This window comes from Chroicocephalus ridibundus, chromosome 2 (assembly GCF_963924245.1).
Source record: "Chroicocephalus ridibundus chromosome 2, bChrRid1.1, whole genome shotgun sequence".
NCBI classification, from domain to species: Eukaryota; Metazoa; Chordata; class Aves; order Charadriiformes; family Laridae; genus Chroicocephalus; species Chroicocephalus ridibundus.
Window position 1 is genome coordinate 168,232,211 of NC_086285.1, and position 25,467 is coordinate 168,257,677.

The window sequence follows — 25,467 nt, forward strand, 5'->3', positions numbered from 1 at the left end:
GACGTGCAAATGGAGGTGGCACCCAAAAGTGGAGCAGTAATTGCACTGGAGGAGGAAAACCAGCTATTTTGGGGGGGGGCAGTAAGAGGAGACATGCGGATCTCAGGACTGGATAAAAGGGCATGATGCACAGGTGAGAAGATAGCCAAGGCTAAAGTAGAAGGTGAAGAAAAAAGAAGAGGTGGTGCAGGTAAGACTGATGGCAAAAAAATTTGGGTGGAAATCAGCCATTAGCCCAAAAGGATCCCGCAGTTTACATACAAGAGTAACCCGAGGCCGGTATAGATGCGAGACGAGGAGTTTCTCAACTAAGAGCTTGAAAAACCAAGGCAAAATAACAGACCTAATTTTATATTTTAAAAAATAGTTTGAAAATAAACACCCTTTTTTAAAATCTCTCTCTTTACCTGGTACTTTGCCTCATCACCCTAAAGTCTTCCAAAACCAACCCTCTCTTCAGATACCAATATTTCTGAAACTCAAAGCCAAATCCACTAAGTATAGGGAAAAAGCTGGCGAACTTAAACTTTAAAAAAAATCACCGCAATCTTTCTCTCTCCGTAGCAGCCACCACAAAAGCCGTCAGCCCTCGGGGCATTGCTGGGGGAAATAACTTTTGGAAGAAACCACACAGAGCAGGACGTTGATGTCGACCCATGTCGCTGCTCCGCTGGAGGAGCCGATGGTGGGGGACAGCCTGCAGCATCCCCCAGCTCCTCAGGTTCGCTACGCTGGGATGAATAATAAAACCAACAAGCCCATAGCGGAGCCCATGGCTTTCTTTGTCCAAAATATTAACTGTGACAGTGGCAACCCAGCATTTCAGGGTGGAGGAGAAGTCATTCTCAACCTAAGAATAGCCAGAATCTGGGTTATAACCATAAACATCAGTTCTAATAGCTCCTTTTTTTTGAGAGTCAATTACCGTAATGACCTTTCTGCTTAGACACAACTTTGTCTTGGCCTCTGAGATGTTCCCTGGTAACGGGGGACCAGTTAACACTTGTAGCTGAAACACAGACATCAGCACAGCTGATTTAGGAAGACTCAAACTCAAGGGTCCGGCACCGTCCTTGGGTGACACCCTTCTTCAGATGGGTGCTGGCACGCCAAATTATTTGCTACAGGGCCAGGCTGATGCTCCACCCGCCCAGATAACTCAGGAAGAAGCAAGTTTGTGCCTGCACCTACCTCCTGGTGCAGGTTTGGAGCATCTGCCTCCAACACGCTTTCAATAAGCTCCTCCATAGCACCAACATACACAAGAATGTTATAAAGCAGAGGGAAGGTCTGGCCTCGTTAGCAGGCTTGACCATCCCTAATTAACAGGCCACATCTATCTCCAAAAAAAAGCAGCAAGTTTACTTAGGTCTCATGTAAAAAGCTGCGTGCGTTTATTCATCTTCCTTACAGCTTATTTAACTGCTTCATGGAAACAATTAATTCAAACAGGGAATAAATATGAAGCCACAGACTGCGGTAAGCTGTTGGCCGCCGACTCGGGCTAACGTGATTACTAATACGATTTTACACTTTAAGTCAATAAACTCTGCGTAGAAGTGGCTAAATAAATAGAGAAATTAAGCGACGAACATGCAACGGTAATAACACGGAGCCCACGTGGGAGCTCCCACGTCTCCTGCATCCCAACCAGCTGCGTTCAAGGGATGGAAGAATTACCTGGATGTCACGGGGCGCCTTGTCTTCCAGTTGGGAACTGGGCTGCTGAAGGACGATAAGGCTGGAGACACCACATTCTTCTTCACTATCCTGTAGCGTGTCTTTATCACCTTGTTGGCTGGGGGGCTCCTTACGAAGTGCAAGTTGGCTCCTACGAGAAAGCAAATGGAAAAAAGGGCTTGAAATTCAGGTGTGCGTGGGACAGAAGGGACCTCACCAATGTAGGTCCTACACCCAACTCTTTATCACCTGCAAAAAGGGGCAAAAGACCCCTGGGGCGCTTCAGGCACGGGACCACCATGGTTGATGGTTAAGAGAATGGCTCTGATGGGCTTCGGGGTGTTTGGCTTCACCAGCCCGACAGCAAAATTCTACCAGGTGAATCACGCATTCACCAAGAATACCTCTATCCCCCACATCTACGTTGGAAACAGATTTATGCACTTAATCATTCCCGTTTTCATCATATTTTGCAGGATGATCTACACGCCGCTTTATTCTGCCGAATGTTTCATGCAATTAACAGTTATATGTTTGACTCTGGTTTTCCTCCACTTGATAGCTAGCAATTTTTTTTGCGGCTTTAAGGAATGCATCTAATTGCCCGACTTTTATAACATACAGCTATAACTGCCCAGATAATTAAAGCTGACACTACATGCTGAGACTAAGTCTTCTGGTTTTATAACTGATTTAAAGGGCCGGCTGTTTTTCTTGGAGATCCTCTAATTAAAATTATTGCAAGGTTGAGAGGGGAAAAGCAGAATCATTATTTCCCCTGAAAATGTCGTACCCGTCCCCATGTTTGTCTCTGCGCAAGAAGGGAGAATAAGATTGTGTCCCAGGTAAACTGGTAATCTCAGGATGCTGGATCTGTGTTGAAACAAGAAGAACAGGGAAATGTTTTTTAGAGCCGATCTCGTTCCCTAGAATTGAGGGAGCAGCTTCCCCGATTCCTTGCAGTCGTGTTTAATAGGCAGAATATTTTCCGTCTTGTGCGTTCCCAAGCAAGCCGGTGTTGCACGTGGGGTTTGGGAGGGATCAAGCAGCCGGCAACATGAATTTCCATTCCCAAACTCAGCCCGAGAGTTACAACTTCTGATGGTGGGGGGCGGGGTGGGGCAGGAGAAAAGCAGGCTCTGCCGCAACAGATAAATCACTGGGATTTTTCATAATAAAGATGACGATCGCAACGCTCCTCAGTACTATACCGTAAGATAAATGATCACCGAGCAAGGAGTGTGCGGACGGATTCACAGCCTTCAACACCGCCTATAAAGCTCCAAGCACGCTCACGACACCACGCAAATAATCTCTTTTAGATGGCTGTAATAAAATTTGGAAGGCGGTTGGTATAAATAGCCCAGCCAGCTCTAACTTGGCATTGCGCTTGCCCACGTCGTAGCGTCCGGGACCTCCAACCCCTGTTTGCACCACGCATGAAGCCAGATCCTCACACCAAAGTGTTATTTTAAGAGATCCCTCCAACTCCTATGTGGGACCCCTGCTTAATTAATGCATCAAAATAATGCCTGCATGCAAATTATTTTCTGCAGACTTTTAATGATGCTTTCAAGAGCAGCACGCCGCTGTTAACCAGCGAGCACCGATAAAACCAGCAGTGCTACAAAACACACTCCAAGTAAGGGCGCGTTAAGTCAACTGGTAAATGTTGAACAAACCGAAAAGCCAGGAAGTCAACACCAGTAACTGCAAGAGCTTCTGGTAATTTGGAATAAAAATTAAAATAAAAAAAATAATTCAAATAAACCCAGATGTTTTGTGGGTCCGTGTGAACCTCATGAAGTTTAGGACAAGAGGAAACAGCCTCAAGTTGCGCCAGGGGAGGTTTAGACTGGATATTAGGAAAAATTTTTACACTGAAAGGGTTATCAAGCATTGGAACACGCTGCCCAGGGAAGTGGCTGAGTCACCTTCTCTGGAGGGATTTAAAAGCCGGGTAGACATAGTGCTTAGAGATATGGTTTAGTGATGGTTTTTGTCAGTGTTAGGTTGATGGTTGGACTAGATGATTTGAAAGGTCCCTTCCAACCCAGGCAATTCTATGATTTTATGATTCTAAGTTCAACAAGGTAACGGGCAAGATCCCCGGGTCAGGGCAATCCTCAGGATCAGTACATTCTGGGGGATGAATGGACGGAGAGCAGTCCTGCGGGGAAGAACTTCGTGATAGTGGTGGGTGACAAATGGGACATAACCAACCGCACTCTGGGGCTGCATCCCCAGCAGTGTGGGCAGCAGGGCGAGGGGGGGGATGCTCTGCTCCACTCTGGGGAGACCACCCTGCAGTGCTGCCTCCAGCGCTGGGGCCACCAACAGCAGAAGGACACAGAGCTGTCGGAGCGGGGCCAGAGGAGGCCCCGGAGATACTGGGAGGGCTGGAGCCCCTCTGCTGGGAGGACAGGCTGAGAGAGTTGAGGGGGTTCAGCCTGGAGAAGAAAAGGCTCCACAGAGACCTTAGAGCCCCTTCCAGTGTCTAAAGGGGCTTCTAAGAAACATGGCAAGAGACTTTTTACCAGGATCTGTAGTGAGGGGACTAGGGTCAATGGTTTCAAACTGATAGAGGGTAGGTTTAGATTGGACGTAAGGAAGAAATGTTTTACTCTGAGGGTGGTGAGACACTGGCCCAGGTTGCCCAGAGAGGTGGTGGATGCCCCATCCCTGGAAACACTCCAGGCCAGGTTGGACGGGGCTCTGAGCAACCTGGTCTAGTTGAAGATGTCCCTGCTCATGGCAAGGGTTGGACTAGATGGTCTTTGAAGGTTCCTTCCAACCCAAACCATTCTGTCATTCAATGACCAGAGGTATTGCAGACACCCATTGCTTTAGAGGTGAGGGAAGAAGAAAAAGGGACAGAAAAGATGGAAAGCAAACGCGTTTTCGTTACTGTTTCCCTGTCCTGGGACTTTCTGCATCAGACTAAATTCTTCAGGGCAGCAACCGCACCATCGCATGGTTTTTTAAAGCCCTTTGCGAAGTTTAAGCTAAAATTACGATGATAATTGCTTGCAAGCACTGACAAAGTTAGAGCATTTTGCTTGAGAACTGTATTTAGGACTGCCAAGTTAGAAAAACAAAAGGACAGACATGCAGACCCCAGCCTTGCGCTCACACGATGAAATTCCAGCTATGGTGAGAGGTGGCAAACCATTTGGCCAACTACAAGACCCCATTTTCACCTGGGAGACATGGACACATCCAACCTCTCATGGAGATGGCATCAACCACATACCCAAAGCCGCTCTTTCTCACCAGGGAAGGAACGAGAGACGCAAACACTCATCCTCCCAGAACTACAGCACGAGTTGACCCTTTCCCTCCGCCAGTCTGTATTAAGCTGGGAATTTGCTGATTACATTATTAACATTTTTTTTTTCCCCCAACGCAACCTCTACCTGCCACTAATCAATCCAGAACCTCACCAAACTCCTTCCTGACATCGTCCCCCGCCTCGCGCTCGCCCAAGAAATAGAAGTCCCAAATTGTTGTGACTTCCAGGCGTTCCCCCCCGCCGCCCCTCCTTGCACAGCCAGACTGGCACCTGGTAAACTCTATTCCCCGGCGTTAATTGGATGGTGTATTCATGCCGGAGCTGCTCTTCTGAAAGTGCCTGCGTACGCGGCTCCAGCATTAACCACCTCCTGAAAGAGACTCTCCGAAGAGCTCAGTTTTCTATTATTACTTGCTAGCTGAGGGGTTTTGTGTAGATAATCATGTTATTTAGATAGGATGTTGTTTAATTCCCTTCATTACAGGCTCCAGGGTTGTAATTTTTTTTCTCCGCATGATGTATTCCCCGTGGCACATTTCACTCAAATCAAACACTTTACGCTTTTATTACAAACAATACCCCAGCGTCCCCCGTTATCAGCCCAGCGCACACATGCACACTCCTCGCAGAGATCCAGAGGTCAGTTCTAATGACTAATCGATCTCATTAGCTTTCCTAATTAAAAACTTTACTACCGCAATGGAAGACAAACTACAAAAAAACTGCTTGCATCATATTTGAATGGGATATGAGCATCATTTATCAGCCAGGGCTCGCAGCCCGCGCCCATCGCAACGGGCCGTGCGCTGCTGAGGTTGGTGCTTTATTCGGAGCCATGTATCCCCCAGGCACCGCTCACACCAACCGTGCCCGCAGAAAAAATCCTGGTCAAACTCCAACGTTGACCTTGAGATGGGCAATTTGTTGCCAAAACCTCTTGTCAAGGTGCTTTGAGCAGATGGGATCCAGGACCCACCAGCACACATAACCCTTCGGAAAGAGCTTGAATGCAATACAGAATCACAGGATAGTGGGGGTTGGAAGGGACCTTCGGAGATCATCTAGTCCAACCTCCCTGCCAAAGCAGGGTCACCTAGAGCAGGTTGGATGGGAACGCATCCATGAGGCTTTTGAAGATCTCCAGAGAAGGAGACTCCACCACCTCTCTGGGCAGCCTCTTCCAGTGCTCTGGCACCCTCAAAGGAAAGAAGTCTTTCCTCACGTTGAGATGGAATTTCCTGTGTTCCAGTTCCTGCCCGTTGCCCGTTGTCCTGTCGCTGGGCACCACTGAGAAGAGTCTGGCCCCATCTTGCCACCTGCCCTTTAGATATTGCTCAGCATTGATGAGATCCCTCTCAGTCTGCTCTTCTCCAGGCTAAACGGACTCAGGTCTCTCAGCCTTTCCTCGGCAGAGAGATGCTCCAGTCCATCTTCATAGCTTCCACTGGACTCTCTCCAGTAGTTCCTTGTCCGTCTTGAACTGTGGAGCCCAGCACTGGACCCAGTACTCCGGCTGTGGCCTCACCAGGGCAGAGCGGAGGAGGAGGGAAAAGACAGTTAAGAAGATCCTTATTTCTGCTCGCTCTTTGCTGCGAGAGGTGCCAGGAATCACCCTCCTGGGGAAGCTGAAGCAGGGAGGGCAAAACCAGGGCTGGCTCCTGAAATCCGACGATTCTATTCAATGATGACATGGTTTAGTGGTGGGTTTGGCAGTGTTAGGTTGATGGTTGGACTCGATGATCTTAAAGGTCCCTTCCAACCTAGACAATTCTATGATTCTATTCTATGAATCTACGTCTGCGGAAGAGACAGAAACAACACAACGTCTCGCTCATTTTCTGACATCCTTAAAACAGACAAGCACTGCCACACCTGAAGCTTTTATATTCTCCAACCATTCCAAATTACCTCTTATTTCTATTCCATGTCTCCCCCAAATGAATGAAGTTTTAATGTTTAAAAGGGATAACCTTTTTGAAACCCCTATACAAAGTGGAGAATTAAGCAAGGAAGTTGCAACAAAAGAAGTAAAACCTTTTGTAAAAATACATATTTACTCCCATGGCAAGAGAACTGGGGAAGGGGGAACATTGACCTGCTGTTACTTATTCCAAATCTTCATCCCTATCAGCTCTCATTAAATCTGAATCCTCCAATTCTTCAAAAAAATGAACGGAGGGGAGGCAGATATCAGCTAACTTTGCCTGATTCTCAATCGAACTAGGTCCAACAGTTTCATTCCTACCCTCCCACAGGGCTGGCACCCAAAATGCCGTACCCAGAGCCATTTATTTCTGCATGACTGGGCCATTAGAGCAGCTCTCCAGGGATAAACCAGCATCATCAGCCAGCCGAGCCCTAACGAGCGAGCGGGCGGGCAAGTCCATGCGGCAAGAGGAAGACGCTGCTGCTCGGGGCGGTTTAGGGAAACTCTAATATTGGTGGAGTAAATCCCGTCCACCTACTGCTGGGAAAAAGAAAGTTAAATAAGCGAGGGTAATTTCAGGAGCACAGATTCCCAGATTCATGAGATGTCACAGAGTCATACAATGGTTTGGGTTGGAAGGGACCTTAAAGATCACCTTGTTCCAATCCCCTGCCACGGGTAGGGACACCCCCCATTAGACCAGGTCTGTCCTGGTTTGAGCGACACAGGATCAATTTCTCTTTTAGTAATTTTACTTATCAGTGAGGTCTCTTCTAATGTTGGGGAAAACCGCACTTTCAGAAGACTCTAGTGTCTGAATTGGTGAAAATATTTACTTTATAGCCAGGTATGGTGTCGGGGTCTCAAGGTCTCAGTGTTTTTGAGCTCATCAGGTGCGGGGACGAGGAGTAGTGAGAGCCGGGCACTTGACCCAAGCTGCCAACAATTTCATACCCCGAATGTCACATTCAATAGAAATTAGAAAGTTTGCTGAGGAGTTTCTCTCTCTCTTCCTTGAGGGCTGCCATCCTGAGAACTTCTTGCCCCGGTGCTGGAGCCCTGAGCCCTTCCCTTCCTCCCAAAGCCACAGCGCACGCAGTGTCCCACTTTGGCTGTCCCCTGCTGGGAGTGCACAGCTTCTTGCTGATGGAATGGGCTGAGTATAATCCTTGTGTATTTTAAATTGCTATCGGGATCAATATTGGTTCTTTAGTGTTATTATGTTAACCATTTAGTCTTATCCTATTAAATCTGTTTATATTTCATCCCTCGGTTTTCCTTGTTTTTTTTCCCAATACCCCTTTCCCAGGTAGGGAAGAGTCATCCAGAATAATTGTCTACACGACAATAAATTGTTGCGGATTCCTAAAACCGTAACAGAGATTATTGCTGCTTTTGGAAAAGGATGTGCGACAGAGAAAGCTTCCCATATGAGCATGGGAATTGCGTGGGAATTGAAAAAAAAATAAATTAATCAGTGCTGAGGGCCAACGTTTGACCTGAGACCCTACCAGGTCTCCTACCCTCCATCATCGGCCACCACAAACCTCCCGTGTGAGCCTGGCATGCTGGACTGCCAGTGTCTCGATGCCGAGCTGCTGTTAAATCCCTCTGCAAGGCGAGCCGGAGAAGCAGTGAGTGACAGGTACATTGATCTTCCAGCACTTGGAAGCGAGATGAGAGCGGGAACGAATGTAAATTGGGGAGAAGAAGCTGTACCTTTGATACGGTGCCGGTATTGTCCCCAGCTCTGGATGAAACCTCGGGGATGTGAAGCAATGCAGCAGGGCCACCCTTTTAACTCAGTCACAATGAGTCCACTAAGAAAAAGGCAAAGCAGAGGCCAAAAACCTTCTGATAAAACTGAATTGCTTTTTCAGAGACAGTCATTAGGAAGAAAAATAAAGGGCTAAGGACTATTAGTCCACGTGCAAAGGATGCCACCAGCAAGCCGTAACTCCTGATACAGGCTCTGATGCTAGCAGAGATTTAAAAAACATGCATTCGAAACCAAAAGCAGCTCCATAAAGAACTGAAAATCTCTGCCGAAGGGTATTCTGAAAGCAAACACAAAGATGAATCCCACAAATATCCTCACCACGGGATTTGCTCCAGGCCTGGAAGTAAAGATTCAGCAAAAAACACCGTTATCTCTTCCTCAGCTCCCAGAACGAAGCTGCCGTTCACCTGCTACCCAGAGCAAGACTGTGCTGTGACAGCGGGAAAATCACCCACGTGGGATGATGCTCCGGGACAACATGGGACAAACCCTCCCTTTTTTTTCGTAAAGCCCCAGCAAGACCATGTCTGAATTTGATAACCACCTGCAATAAGGTCACCCACCTCGTGGATGAAGGGAAGGTGGTGGATGGAGTTTTTCTGGATTTTAGTAAAGCTTTTCATCCTGTCCTTCACACCATCCTCCTGGACAAGTTGTCCAACTGTGAGATGAGCACGTTCACGGTGCACTGGGTGAAGAACTGGTTGACCAGCAGGGCTCAAATGGTTGCAGTGAATGGGGCTACATCTGGCTGGTGACCGGTCACCAGCAGTGATCCTCAGGGATCCATTCCAGGGCCAATTCTGTTCAAGATGTTTATCAATCATCTGGATGCAGGAGCTGAACGCACCATTAGAACATCTGCTGTTACAAAACTGGGAGGAGCTGTTGAGTCTCTTGAGGGACAAGAGATGCAAGGAGGGATCTAGATAGATTGGAGCATTGGGCAAGCATTAACAGCATGAAATTTAACAAGAACAAATTCTGCGCGTGAGACAGAGTAATGCTGGACACAATCATAGATTGGGAGAGGAGGGGCTGTAGAACAGCCCTGCAGAAAGGGATCTGCAGGTGCTCGCTGACAGCAGGAGCAAGAAGAGTCAGCAGGGTGCCCCGGCAGCCAAGAGGGCAAACCACATCCTGGGTGCCTCAAACAGTATAACCAGCCGGTCAAAAGAGGGGATTATCCTGCTGTATTGATAAGGAAAAAGAAGGAAGAACGAATAAGAAGGAGGAAAAAGGAGGAAGAAAGCAGAAGAAAGATGAAGAAGAAAGAAGAAGGAGGAAGAAGAGCTCCACTTGGACTGTACCTACTACAATAAGCATGGGCAGCAGTTCGAGGGGGGGGGATTCTGCCCCTCTGCTCTGCTCGGGGGAGACCCCCCTGCAGTGCTGCCTCCAGCGCTGGGGTCACCAACAGCAGAAGGACACGGAGCTGTCGGAGCAGGGCCAGAGGAGGCCCCGGAGATGCTGGGAGGGCTGGAGCCCCTCTGCTGGGAGGACAGGCTGAGAGAGCTGGGGGGGTTCAGCCTGGAGAAGAGAAGGCTCCGGGGAGACCTTCCAGCCCCTTCCAGTCCCTAAAGGGGCTCCGGGAAAGATGAGGACAGACTTTAATAGTACCTGTTGTGACAGGACATGGGGTAATGGCTTTAAATTAAAAGGGAGATTCCAGACTAGATCTAAGAAATGTTTTCCACTAAGTGTGGTGAGACACTGGCCCAGGTTGCCCAGAGAGGTGGGAGATGCCCTGTCCCTGGAAACATTCCAGGCCAGGTTGGACAGGGCTCTGAGCAACCTGATCTAGTTGAAGATGCCCCTGTTCGTGGCAGGGGGGGTTGGAATAGATGGCCTTTAAAGGTCCCTTCCCATCCAAACCGTTCTATGATTCTATCTAGTCCAAGTGCTGACTAGATTTAGTGTTGGTGCGACCTCACCTTGAGTATTGTGTGCGGTTCTGGGCCCCACAATTTAAAAACGTTGTTAAGATACCTGAAAGCATCCAGAGGAGGGCAACAAAGCTGGTGAAAGGGCTGGAAGGAATATCCTATGAGGAACGGAACGGCTAAGGTCTTTGGGTTTGTCTAGTTTGGAGAGGAGGCGTCTGAGGGGCAACCTCATGGTGCTCTCCAGCTTTTTGAGAAGCGGAGAGGGAGGTGCTGATCTCTTCTTCCTGGGGTCCAGTGACAGGACATATGGGACTGGGTCAAAGATGCATCAGGGGAAGTTTAGACTGGACATTATAAAACATTTCTTTACCCAGAGGGTGGACAAACACTGGAACAGGCTTCCTAGAGAGGTGGTCGATGCCCCAAGCCCGTCACTGTTTAACAGGCATTTGGACAATGTCCTTAATAATTTGCTTTAACTTTTGCTCAGCACTGAAGTGATCAGGCAGGTGGACTAGATGGTCACTGTAGGCCCCTTCCAACTGGACTGTTTTATTTCAAAACGTGATGTGTGGCTTCAGGACAACTCAGTATCAGGATGATAAATAGAAGCTGAAAAGAATCCAGACAACAGCAATCCACGGCAAACTGCTCAGCTCATTATATCTGAAGTATGTAGCAAATGGAAACATGCAGCTTAAGTTATCAAAGACTATTAGGAGAAAAGGAAGTTTTACAACCACGACAGAGGCAGGAAACTTCTCCAGTTGGTTGCAGCAGTCTGGACCCCAAACTGTCAAAAGGCAAATAAACCAGAGACACACTCAGCGCTACCAAAAACCGCTTTAACAAGAGTGTGCCAGGGAAGAGAGTTTTCTCACCTGTGTTGCAAGCCAAGGATTTGCTAAGACTTGACAAAGTTGTCACCACCCCACCGAGCCCAGAGACCTCCTTCCACGTCCCCGCAAAACACTGAAAAAGCCTCAGGAACTCATAATCCCATCAAGAACAGCCTTGGAACGGATCTCAATTAGCTTCCCTGGATGTGCTGGGCAAGAAGATAATTTGATCCAGCTGGTTCCCAGGAGAAAAGAAGCCAAGCATCAGACACCGGAGCTGTGATATCCACCAGACCACTACTATTCACATAACAGCATGTGAAGACAGAGGGAAAATACAAGGAAAATCCCAAGCACCACCCTTGTCCTTCCATCACCACCATGGTGAGCCTACACCAGCAAGCAAGGGCAAATTTGGTGGCACCCAGGAACAACCTCAACAGCAAAAGAACCATGGGAAGCTCTTATGGCGAGGATGCACCAACTCCCCTCCTGCTGCGACAGCTCCGTGCACAGGGAGAAGAAAGGTGGATTATGGGATTTTGGGGTCCCAACTATTGCCAACTCACAGCCTCATGCTACCTGCTTTCCCACCACAGTGGAGACAACTCTTTCTCGGTGATTATTCATTAGTGAAGTACTCAAGACCTTAATTTCCGCCATAAAATTCATCTCTAAAGAGAAGTGATGTCATGCTAACAGGAGGAAAGCCAAAAATCCCAGAATTTAAAAACCTATGTTCCAACTTCTTCCATCTCTATTTTCCCAACTGTGAAATAGATGGTTTCCTTCAGGCATACCTTAAGCTCCATTTCTTGAGGGGAACGTAAAACAACATACAAAGACGAAGCTTTGCTGTAGGGTCTTCAACAAAACTTTACAAGGCACTTTGAAGACAGGATGTGCCACGCAAGTATTTTTCTTTTTCCTTGAACACAGTGAATTTTAAAATATTGTGCCATTCAAGCATGTTAGGGATTCCAATATTTTTTTAAAAGAAAACACAATCCCAAATATTTTAGCACTTATGATCGAGACTAAGAGCAGCGTTGAGTTGAGGAACCATGGGGTTTGCAGGGACACAAACGGCTGGAGCCCACCAGCGAGGTCTGAGACAGTTCTGCCAGCACATCTCCACAGCAAGGGGATCTGCAGCAACCCAGCGGAGGTTGGGTCTGGTTTGGGGTGAGTTTTATTTTAGAATCATAGAATGGTTAGAGTTGGAAAGGACCTTAAAGATTATCTAGTTCCAACCCCCCTGCCATGGGCAGGAACACCTCCCACTAGACCAGGTTGTTCAAAACCTGGCCTTGAACACCTCCAGGGATGGGGCAGCCACAGCTTCTCTGGACAGCCCGAGTCAGTGTCTTGCCACCCTCACAGTCAAGAATTTCTTCCTAATATCTCATCTAAATCACCCCTCTTTCAGTTCAAAACTGTTCCCCCTGGTCCCATGGCACCACTCACTGATCACGAATCCCTCCCCAGCTTTCCTGGAGCCCCTTTAGGGCCTGGAAGGGGCTCTAAGGTCTCCCCGGAGCTTCTCTTCTCCAGGCTTTTCTTTTGTTAAGCCGGGCAGCAGCTTCACCATGTTCCAATACTAGACCTGCACACAGCAATGGGTATTTTGCAAACAGCCCTTGAAGGGTAACATGCTGATCTGGATGGCGTGAGCTGTGCTGTGCTTGCACAACCTGCTGGTCCCACGCTGCGGCCATCACATACGAGACCGCTGAGGATGCAGTAGGAGCATCGAAAAATAACGCTGATGCCAGCTGCCGATAAAATAGCAATGTCCACAGCATCCTCCCTGAAACCAGGGGGGTGAACTACCCTGGTATATATAGAGGGATGTAAAGGAACACTCATCATCCTTTCGCCAAGCATTGCTTTCTCGAGAGAGACTTCTGCTCGCTGTTGGGTGCAAAGACAGCAGCACAACCCCGGCACCCAAAGGCCCTGGCAATATCTCTGTCCCCAACACCATGTGAGAAATACTGTGGATGAGAAGAACACAGCAAATGGAGGAAAAAAAGGAGAAAGACAGAGAGAAAACGGGGTAAAACTGGGCAGCAGCTGGGTTTGGGGACTGGGCACGGAAGCAGAGAGCATATAATAGCAATTACACTGAATAATATGCAAGAAAAAGGAAGGGTCCCAGCAGTTAAAAGCTAAAAGTCACTAAAAGCCAGAGTAGCTCTGCTTTCGGTGGCCTTAAAAAAGTCCTGCGCAGCTTCAAAAGATGTTGTAGATTTATTCAATTCCTGCATGGACCTTTCAAGTGTCATATTAACAGATCACGTATCAAATGACCTTGCAACGAGGACAGATCTGTGGGTGGACCTGAATAAAGTTTCATCACAGTTCCTACACCCAAAAGCCAATCATTTTGGTGTTTCCCACTACACCAGAAGCACCTGCAAAACACCAGCCCTGAGCCGTGGGGCCCCAATGCCTTTTGTTCTGGCTACCAACTTGGCCAAGTCCCTAGAGTTAACAAAAGGATTTGGGATTACTGTAATACTGTTACGAATTTAGTGTGAAAGCAGACACCAGTATTACGGGATGATTATCACAGAGCGTGTTCAATATGTTCACACAGAATGGCACAGCAAGAGGTTAATTATATTGCTACTGGAATCAGCTTCCAAAAGGACCATCCTTCGGTTTAAGAGGGGAATTTAATTTTCACACTCATTCAGTTCTGAGCTCTTTCGAGAGCGACGGCTATTTATGCCAGAATGTAAACGATGGTTTATGATCATGAACTGCTGCTTAATAGGAAATAAATCCAATTGATCAAAAGTGCTTTACCTGTGACCCCGAGCAAGACTGCTGTTCAGGCTGTAATATTCACAGAGGACAACAGAAGCATGGGCTTTGCAGCTGAAACACGTTAGCGGGCTCCAAACCCATCGCAATATTTGCTTAGCACGGCAGCCGCTTTCACCTGGGAACATTTGGGGAATTAATACCAAATCGGTTTCGCTAATTCCTTTACGCTGAACGGACCGCAGGCAAAGATGAAGTTAACGTAACCCATCAGGCACGACAGCGCATTGGTGCAGTGGCACTTGCTAGACATCGAGCGTAAGGAAATACCCATTTTAGCAGGCAAGGTATGAAAATCCTGATATGGAATCACAGAATGGTTCAGGTTGGAAGGGACCTTCAAGATCATCTAGTTCCAACCCCCCTGCCATGGGCAGGGACATCTCCCACTAGACCAGGCTGCTCAAAGCCCCATCCAGCCTGGCCTTGAACACCTCCAGGGACGGGGCACCGACAACTTCCCTGGGCAACCTGTTCCACTGCATCATCACCCCCACTGTTCGAATGAATTGCATGTGTCTGGATATGCGCCTGAAATGCCTGTTTTTAAGCAAAAAGAACAAGATTTTTGGTTCCTGGAAATATGGAGTTGGGATCAATGGGGAAAGCACTGCCCAGCTTCAAGGGAAAAATCAAGTGATGCAACCAGCAGATTGAGGGAGGGGATTCTGCCCCTCAACTCCATTGTGGGGTCCTCAGCACAAGAGAGATGTGGACCTGTTGGAGCGGGGCCAGAGGAGGCCCCGGAGATGCTGGGAGGGCTGGAGCCCCTCTGCTGGAAGGACAGGCTGAGAGAGTTGGGGGGGTTCAGCCTGGAGAAGAGAAGGCTCCGGGGAGACCTTAGGGCCCCTTCCAGTCCCTAAAGGAGGCTTATAAGAAAGATGGAGAAAGACTTCACCAGGACCTGTAGTAACAGGACAAGGGTCAATGATTTTAAACAGACAGAGGGTAGTTTTATACAGGACATGAGGAACAAATGTTTTACAATGACGGTGGTGAGACCGTGGCCCAGGTTGCCCAGAGAAGCTGCGGATGCCCCACCCCTGGAAACATCCCAGGCCAGGCTGGACGGGGCTTTGGGCAACTTGGTCTAGTGAAAGGTGTCCCTGCCCATGATGGAGGAGTTGGACTGGATGATCTTTGAAGGTCCCTTTCAACCCAAACCATTCTATGGTTCGATGATTATCAAAAGCTCACCAAGCCAAAGTTCATTAGCACCTCAGAAGTCGAGAGAGAGCCTCGGGGAAACTTGTTTCCAGAAAAGAAACATTTCAACATGGAAATACCACCGGATGTGATTAAAGGAGAACTTATTAAAAGTTGCTTCACAGCTTGCCTTAGACCCAACGAGGACTCAATGCCTCACTCGTGTGGTGTCATCGCATACAAGCTCAAAGTCTCAGGACACCATCCCACGTCCTCTTACTTTGAAGATGACGAATAAAACCCAGTCTTACCAAGATTTCATAAAAAGCTTATTTTCATATAAGGACAACTTTAATCTCCCCATTCATCAGACTCCCCGCTTTTTCCTCCTTAAGTCACGGTTGCAACCAAGTCCATCTTCCTGAGAAAGGCTGCCACTGCTCAAAGGTATTCATTACGAAGTTTAAACAAACCGGAGAACAATCTCATTTTCCCAGCTGCGGGGCACACACCAAGCAATAACACTTCCCAAAATCAACTTCAATTAGGAGCTTTTCATCCAGATTTTTTGGCAATGACTCAGAGCATGCCGAGAGCACAAAGTGCCACACAGAACCTCGCTGCAAGAGCTGGCAAGCAGAGCGGCACGGACTGAGTCCTCAGGGCTGTTTTCAGGTGTCCTGGTTTGAGCGACACAGGATTAATTTTTCTTCTAATCCTTGGGAAAACTGCACTTTTAGAAGACTCTAAAGTGTCTGAATTGGTGAAGATATTTACTTTATCGCCAGCTAGGCTGTAGGGGTCTCAAGGTCTCGGTGTTTTCAAGGTGCAGGGATGAGGAGCAGCGAGACCTGGACGCTTGACCCAAACTGGCCAACAGGATTCTTTCATACCATGAACGTCACATTTGGGAGAAATTAGGAAGTTTGCTGAGGAGTTTCTCTCTCTCCCTTGATGACGGCGGTCCAGAAAACTTCTTGTCCTGGTGCCGGATCCCTTCCCTTCCCCCCGAAGTTGCAGCGCTCGCAGTGTCCCACATTGGCTGTCCCCTGCTGGGAGTGCACAGCTTCCTGCTGATGGAATGGGCCGAGTATAATCCTTATGTATTTTATATTGGTGTCGGGATCAATATTGGTTCTTTAGTACTGTTGTTAATTATTTAGTCTTATCCTGTTAAATCTATTTCTATTTCAACCCTCGTGTTTCTTTGTTTTTCCCTGATTCCCCTTCCCGGGTGGGGAGGTGTCATCAGGTGATAGAATATTTGTCTAAATGACAATAAATTGTTGTGGGTTTCTCAAACCATAACATCAGGAGCCACCGCAAGCCCTACACCAGCCGAACCAGCATGCCACAAAATCGCAACAAGCCAAAGACGTTCTGCTTATACCATTCTCCTGGACCACACGGATGGGGAATTTTATTTTATTTTATTTTTTATCATACTAAATTAGGCATTTAAATCTTGCATATAGTGCTGAAGATTCATGATGTATGTCTCCTGGTCCTGGAAAGGCTAACACTGATTTAATACACGTAGATCTTTACTGATGACTGGTAGCCCATTACACACCGATCGTCAGCATGTTATACATCACCGTCTGTGCTCCCCTTCTTCCAGATTGCAGGAAACCATCCAGTTGCTCGTAGGGTTTTGCATCCCTCATAGTCGCAGTAGGAAGGATTAATTTTTGCAGTTAAACTACAGCGGGGCAGGACTGGGACAAAGCCATGTGCTGTAGCATCTCCATTCCGTAAAGATAAGGGCAGCTCCACGAGGACCCTCATTACGCTGAAGCCTGCGTTAAGTGCGGCGGGACGGAAATCACTGGTTCCCAGAGTCCAGCCGTGCTTCCAGACGCACCGATTGTTTCTTCCCCAGCTCCCTGCCTCCTTGGGATGCTCAGTGATTTTCAAAGACTTGGGAAACCACAGGGAATAACGGGCAGAATAGAGTGTCTTTCACTTGGCTCTGTAATTTTAATGTCAATATTTGAAGTACAACAGAATCCCTGGCAAATATAGAATCACAGAATCATAGAATCGTCTAGGTTGGAAGGGACCTTTCAGATCATCAAGTCCAACCATCGACCCAACACTGACAAAAACCACCACTAAACCATATCGCTAAGCACTACGTCTACCCATCTTTTAAATACCTCCAGGGATGACAATTCCACCACTTCCCTGGGCAACCTGTTCCAATGCTTGACAACCCTTTCGGTGAAGAACATCCAATCTAAACCTGCCCTGGTGAAACTTCTAGGTTTATTCTCTCCAGGCAGAGATGGAAGGACTCCAACAAGGTCCTGCACGGGACAGGAGGACACATCACCTGTCACCTACTTCCCGGTAACCTAGGTGGGACCCAAAACCACATTCCTGCTCTCAGCAGCTGGTTGGTGAGTCCAATCCACCCCGGGGTCCACCCGCAGGTACCCAGCTCCACCGCATCCCCATCCCCACTGCCAAAAGGCCCCGTGGTGGCCCTGTCCGAACACCGTAGGAAGCTGATGAACCTGCTAACGATGAGGAGAGACCACATTATCCATTTCACCGCCGGGACCGGCGAGAGGTGGTCACACTTAATGCACTAAACACACTTTTCCCGGCTACAGCCCACGTTAAAGAGCCTGAATGGATCTCTGGAGCATTGGACCTTGTTCAAACACAACCCTTATTATTATAACAAAAGAGGGTGGTGGGTTTTTTTTTCCCCCTTCCTTCAGTGAATGATTATTAATGTGTTTCCAGGAGCCGGGTCCATTTCTCTAAATGAGAGTGGGATGGCAGGAGGAAGGCTGATAAATGCCCTCCTCCCCCCGGCCTCGCGGCGGGAGCTGCCAGGGGTTCTCGTTCTAACAAGCTGCAGATGGAAGACGACTGGAATAACAAAGTATGAATTTTTATGAGTCTAATAAATCACTCCACTTTTCCTGCTCTTGATCGTTTTCAGCACTTCAGACACTAGAAAAACCCCGGCTATAATCAAATGGGTTCATGGATCTCGTGTTAACGCCTCGCCGTGGCACGGAAAGAGGTGGCTCTGCCTCGGGAAACGACAGGGAGCACTTGTCGGGCTGGAAATCCATTTGCATTCGTGCTTGAGGATTGACTTAATGTATATATTTTTTTTTTAATTTAACAAGGAGAAATTTGAATCCGTTAGGTATTCCCCCACCCTCAAAGCCACTTATCCAACTGAAGGCCATCCGGCTTTTACCTTTCCTAACTAACCACTTAAAAAGACCCTGACCTGTCTCCAGCATCAGCAGAGAAACTTGTATAAACTCTGTGAGAACAGAGGAAAACCTTGCAGGCAGCAGGTTTATTAAGATTCTTTTAATTCTCTTTTCTAAACTTCTGTGTAAAGCAGGCAACGGATGGACTCCAAATCCATCTGAACAAGAAACAAAAGGTTTCAACTTCAAATTGCAACCACTGAGTGTGCGCACATGCATTTGCTGAAGGAAATATCTATCAAAAGGCCTGATGAGCACCATGTCGATGGAGAAAAAAGAATCAAGACTTTGCTCTCCATACCAAAAAAATACTCTTGAAACCTCCAAGACAGTGACCGGCAGAGGAGAATTGGGCCAAAGTCAGAGACACCGTGATGTGGTTAAGCAAAGGAGAACACAATCATCGCTCCCCACTGGTCTGCGATCCCTCGACACCAGGCACAGGAATGCCACCTGCAGCTCCAGGAGCTTTGAAGCCTGTAAAAAAGCCACCCTTTTAATCACGGAATCAGAGAATTGTTATGGTTGGAAGGGATCATCAAGTCCAACCATCAACCTAACTCCAACAAAAGCCATCACTAAACTGTATCTCTAAGCACCACGTCTGCCCAGCTTTTAAATACCTCCAGGGATGGTGACTCAACCACTTCCCTGGGCAGCCTCTTCCAATGCTTAATAACCCTTTCAGTGTAAAATTTTTTCCTCAGATCCAACCTAAACCTCCCCCGGTGCAACTTGAGGCCATTTCCTCTTGTCCTGTTGCCTGTTACTTGGGAGAAGAGACCAACTCACACCTCACTGCCCCCTCCTTTCAGGGAGTTGTAGAGGGCGAGAAGGTCTCCCCTCAGCCTCCTTTTCTCCAGGCTGAACACCCCCAGCTCCCTCACTTGCTCCTCATAAGACTTGTGCTCCAGACCCCTCACCAGCTTCCTTGTCCTTCTCTGGACACACTCCAGCACCTCAATGTCTTTCTTGTCATGAGCAGCCCAAAACTGGACACAGTATTCCAGGTGGGGCCTCACCAGTGCTGAGTACAGGGGGACGATCACTTCCCCCATCCTGCTGGCCACACTATTTCTGATACAAGCCAGGATGCTACTGGCTTGTATCAGAAGGTGGCCTTCTTGGCCACCTGGGCACGCTGCTGGCTCATTTTCATCTGGCTGTTGACCAACACCCCCACATCCTTTTTCGCTGGGCAGTTCTCCAGCCACTCTTCCCCAAGCCTGTAGCACTGCACGGGGTTCTTGTGATCCAAGTGCAGGACCCGGCACTTGGCCTTGGTGAACCTCATACCATTGGCCTTGGCCCATCCAGCCAGCCTGTCCAGATCGCTCTGCACAGCCTTTCTACCCTCAAGCAGATCAATACTCCCAGCCAACTTGGTGTCACCAGAAAACTAACTGAGGGTGCACTCCATCCACTCATCCAGATCATTGATAAAGATATACTGGGTGCAGCTCTTCCGGTCCCCCAGCACCCATGCTGATGGCTGGCCTCCAGCGCACTGGGGGATGGGATGGAGCAGCAGCAGCAGCATGCCAAACCTTGACGCTTTACCTCCCCGAAGGAAGGAGGCCAAGTTAGCTGGGAAACCTGTTGTTTCCGTCATCCTCATCCTGCCCCAGTCTTTAATCCATTCAATATGTTTTTTCCCCGCTTTTCATTTGCTTTTCCAGCACAGCACTGAATCAGGGAGGGAATTCATCTTTGACAAACATTTACCGATTATCAAATCACAACTGCAGCCGCAGACAGGGGCAATAAGTCACTTTAAGCAGCCGTCCGTATTGCAGGCTGAGGAGTTTGGGCAGCTCCTCGATGACAAATAACTCCTGTCAAAGCCGCGTGTTCCCTGGCGCTCCGAACCCGTGTTCTCTGTTGTTCCACGCTACCTGGTGTTTAATGACAACACTGTCAGACTAAGACGAAGCCTCTGCGCTGCGGACTGTCAAAGCCCTATTAGAGGAAAGATTGAGACCCTACTCTTCTTAAACTCACTCAAGCAACACAACCCGCTAGTTTTTATAATTATTGTACGAGAGCCATCGATCGCGCGCTGACACCTAACCTATCCGTATGAAATGGGAGTAGTTTGCTGGGTGACAGTTGCTATAGATTATTGTGGGTGGGTTGGTGGTTCCCCCCCCCCCCCCCGCCCCCCTTTTATCCATCGCTCTACAAAGCCTAGAATGGATTGGAAGGAAGAAGAGGAAAGCGTGAGCCTTCGTTTAGGTGCCTTTTCTATCCCAGCTCTTTACTTTCCAAGAAACTTTTGGAAGCTTTTCACTTGCAGGACATTTGCCCAGTTGGGAAAACCAACTGGCTCCTCTGAGTCACCCATCTCCTACCACAGGAGCTGTACTTGGGCCACCCTGAGACATGACCATGCTTCAGGAGCACATCCTTGCATGGAAACACTTGTGTAGACAGATCAGGAGATCATGTCGGAAAGAAATCACCGAATGCTGATGCTGGAGGCAGGTAGCAGCCCAAGGCACCCTCGACATGCAGGACAAAGCTCTGTATTTGTGGAGAGAAGCAGAAAACTAAGCATCTCCAGCTGCGTTGGCATAATGGAGGAAAAATCCACGCCCGTCTGATGCTGTTGAGATTCCACTGTTTTTTAGCATCCCCCCCAAAAAAACCCATGGAGATAAGACATAAGCACTGCTGGCGCCTCTGTCCATGCAGGTGTCTACTGCTGTAGGCAACCACCAAACCACACTGTGGGCAATGACCTGGAAATCACACAGCGCACAAGGCCAATGCAGCTCTGGATGCAAGAGAAGTCACAATTTTAAAGCCACCAGCCTCAGGAGAGAGCTGCCCTGTCCACTTACAGGGACCATCCCTGGGCTGTGCTGGAGATGACACTCACCAAGCTCTATCTGATCTACGCCACTCCTCGAAGCTTCACGTACACAGCTTCCCCTGGTTTAATAATACAAAGCAACACCTCAGATCCTGGTAGTGCCAAGGGTTGCAAGGTTTCATTTCGGTGGAAATTCTTGTTAACCTCGCCCATTTCCATCTAACACACCACCATCCATCACTTCATTTTGTTTCACTCCCAGAGAAGGACTAGCCATATTTTGGGTGGGCACCAAGTCTTCTCCCAGAATATAAACACACGGTCTGCAGTGACCCCTGCACTCGTGGGATTTGTACTGAATTCCCAGCAGCAAAAAGAAGGGGACCGTGGTCTGAGGGTGCTGGGAAGCTACTTTTGAGCCATGAAAACAAGCATGGAGGAAAGGAGATCAGAGCTAAGGAGGCACTCAGCTGTACCAAGGGAAACGTGGGTTGAAGAGGAGGAGCTATCTCCCAAGGAACAAAGCCTAGTTTGTTGTTGTGGCTGCCCACCTCCCTCAGCACCTTCACCTGCACATCCACCAAGGAGACCACAATAACACTGCCTCTCCGATTTCACAACTTCTCTCCAACAGAGTTTTTCATTTCATTGGGGGAAAATTCTTTTATCTGAGCTGCTCCCAACGGATGAAGTTGGGGATAGATGCTGCTCCCAAATCCAGCTTGCATGGCATTTTGCTCCTCAGAAGTTCCACTTGCGAACCGAAGGTTGGGGCCACTTTACCATCAGTTATTTTGGAAGTAGCACGCGTGTGGCGGGCCACCAGAGACTCAGGGCTGCTACTGCATGCGCACAGCCAGCAGTAAACACATGTGCTAACTCATATGCTAGAACTTCAAGAGAGTTTGGAGGGGTGAGAGGAAGAGGAAGAACACTGCTGTTGCTTTAAAGAAATGCCCTCATTTGCTTAAAGCAGCTACAGGATCCATTAAGTTACTATAAATAAGTATTTTCACATCCTAAGCTATGCACAAGCATCAGTACATGTGGTTTATTTGCTTGTATTGCCCATTTGGGTGATACAGCTTGGTGAGTTTGGCACACATCCACTTCTTCTACCTCCCCAAAGACCACGACTTCATCTGCGCTAGAGGAGAAAGGACACTCCGGCACTGCACTGACAGGCAGCTCTGGATGCTCAGTGTGGGGCTAGATGGCACTAAGAGGCACCCAAACCCTACCCCACCATCCCATTTCATGCTCAGAGCTGCAAGAACTGACACCACCAGATCCTAAGTGGGACCCAATGAGCCAAAACGACTATTTCTGTACCAGAGGTGAAATCTTCTCATAGGTCTCATATAGCCCTTTTTGGGGTGGGGGCACTGAGAGGAAGCTTAAACTATGGAAACGTGATGGCCAGACCTTCACTTGGTTGAAGTCCACATGGGGCTTATAGCTATCGAAACTTATGGTGTTGAAAACATGAGAGAGGATTACAAGAAAGAAATTTCCATTGGCTACCTGGATGGTGAAACACTGGCCCAGGTTGATCAGAGAAGTGGGACATGCTCCATCCCTGGAAACATTCCAGGTCACGTTGTACGGGGCTCTGAGCAACCTGATCTAGTTGAAGATGTCCCTGGTCAAGGCAGGGGGTTGGACTAGATGGCCTTTAAAGGTCCATTCCAACCCAAACTCTTCTATGATTCCATGGCTCAAGCGAGCCATTCCTCATAGGAAATCTGAAATAAGCACCACACCACACGAGATTGCACATTAATTTTGATTCAAGGTCCTTCCAGCCATGATTTCTTAGCATAAAGTCACACAGATGACCCTAGGCTGTCTTTTTAGGAGAGGGAGCAAAGAGGAAAGCTTTGGTGTTGGTGGCTTCTTAGCTCCTGAAGTCAACAATAAAGTTAGAGACATCACCATAAGGAAAGTTCAAACCTCCAAGTCACCTGGTCCCAATTAACTTTGCTATATCCAAGACTGCTAACGAAGAAAGGAGCAAAATAGAGAAGAAAAATTTCCATTTATGGTTGAAAACAAATGCTGTTTTACCTAATGCATCAATAATCCTACCTCTACTCTCCAACTGAGAGAGCTTTATGTTCAGGTTTCCACCCCTGCAGCCCGGAGCAGTCATCCAGGGCTCTCCAACAGCACGCCTCGAAGGAAACAGCATCTTCTGCGACTACAAACCTCTGATAATGCCTAGATTCTGCCTCCAATAAACACCTAATTTTCTAAACCCTGAGTGACAGGCGAGCAGAGCACTCCCCTTGTACCATCCTCGGGATCACCCAGGGATGTCAGTGTGGGAGAGGGAGAGAAGAACAAGAAATCTCACTTCTCCTGCCTCTGAGTTTGACAAGCCATCCTAGACAGGGGTGGTAATATTTGATAAATTTTCATTTCCCTTCCGAGGCTGTCAGGTAATCTTTTTATTGACAGCGCTACAGGGGTTTTCTGTAGTCTCAGGGAAAAGGGCACGTGCTCTTGCTTGTTATTAAACCAAATACATATTTCGGATGGAGAAACAGCTACTATCCACCTCCGCCTGAAAATAAATCCTCCGGGTGCGAGTCCTGCGTAACTCCATACACCACGCAAGCCGCATGGAAGCCCGGCTCACCAGGCGGTGCCCTTGGAAACTCCCCAGCACAAATCCGGAGCCCAAACCACCTCTAGCTCTGGGTCTCCTTTCACCACCCAAGCGACCGTGCTTCCCCCTCTCTCTTCGGGGGATAATTTTACAGTGAATAGTACTCAAATGCCAAGAGACGTTTCTGTGGCTTAAGTGTGACCACATCATTTCTAATAATACCCACTGGAGTCACAGCTCGGTGGTAGTTCCCAAACTACCATGTGAGGCCATTGGATCAAGCCCCCGACCATGCAAGGAGTCGCTTCAACCCTCGTCCTCAAGCGCAACGCTTGCCCGTGAGGGACGAGGGCCCATGTCCTGCCCCAGGACAGGTGCTACCATCAGATCTTGACGATGGAGGGAAGATGAACCTGGGATGAAGGCCAACCGGCTCTTTCCTCCTGCTTCTCCACTAAATGAAGAGGTGCAAGGAGGGCTGGAGTATGGGCAGCCATGGACAATGCTGAATTTCCCCCACAAGCAAGACAGGCATAAGGAATAAAACCATGACCATTTATAAAGAACAGGCAAAATTTCTGCTCCTCAGAGGGATGTTACTTCTTTGCACCCTGCACCAGCCAAAATGCCAACGTTCCACATAACAGGGAGCAAAACCTCTGCTCAAGCCCAAAGAGATGGGTGAAGGCAAGTCCTGCTAAAGCCAACAGCATCCTCCCACCTTTTCTGTAGGTCTGAGGCAGGTCCCATCCTGGTACCAAGCTCCTTGCCCTCCCCAGAGGCAGTGCAGCATGCGCTTAAGCGCATGATAGCCCCATTGACTGCCATGCCCCAAAGTACCCAGCTCCACCATGCCTTGCAGAGGAACAGCATCGAAGATTTCAAGAGGAAGAATTATCAAAAAGGAGAAAAAAAAATGCAAAAGAAACACTGGTATGCTCTGTTCTCACTGCACTATCAGTGTTTCCCTGCAAAGGGGAAGCAGGTCAAGAAATATTGACCCATTTTATAGGGAGCGGACAAACCGTTTCTCTTTGTGTTGGTTAAATCAATAAACGAAGATCATTTAAGTTAGAGGAGCCTTCCCTTAAAGCCCTTCTTTCCTTGCTATTTTGTTACTGCACTTGGGGAAAGGTCACACGGAGAGAAGCCCAAGGTGTCGACTTCCCAGTACGATGAACATTTGATCCAGGAAAAGAAATTAAAGTAGGGCCAGAAATACCAGCGATAATGGTGCCAATGAGAAAAAGCTGCTAGAATCTTACGTAAAATTGCCAGGTCTCCATTTCATCATTAAATACTGTTTTCAAACCTCTCACTCTGACAATTACTTACAAGAGGAGAGTAATTCCTAAGCCAAGGAGGACCTTGCGCCACTCATCCTCCATACCCAAGGCAGCAGGACCAGCCTTTGGTA

General features: G+C 48.1%; 1 protein-coding gene across 1 annotated transcript in view; it reads right to left on the reverse strand.

Moving 5' to 3' along the window:
* Positions 1 to 25,467, reverse strand: part of ZC3H3 (zinc finger CCCH-type containing 3) — a 191,900-nt gene that overhangs the window by 105,201 nt on the left and 61,232 nt on the right. Inside the window, exon 4 of the mRNA XM_063327655.1 lies at positions 1,681 to 1,831. Coding sequence (XP_063183725.1) covers positions 1,681 to 1,831 — 151 coding nt within the window. The remainder of the gene's footprint in view (positions 1 to 1,680; positions 1,832 to 25,467) is intronic.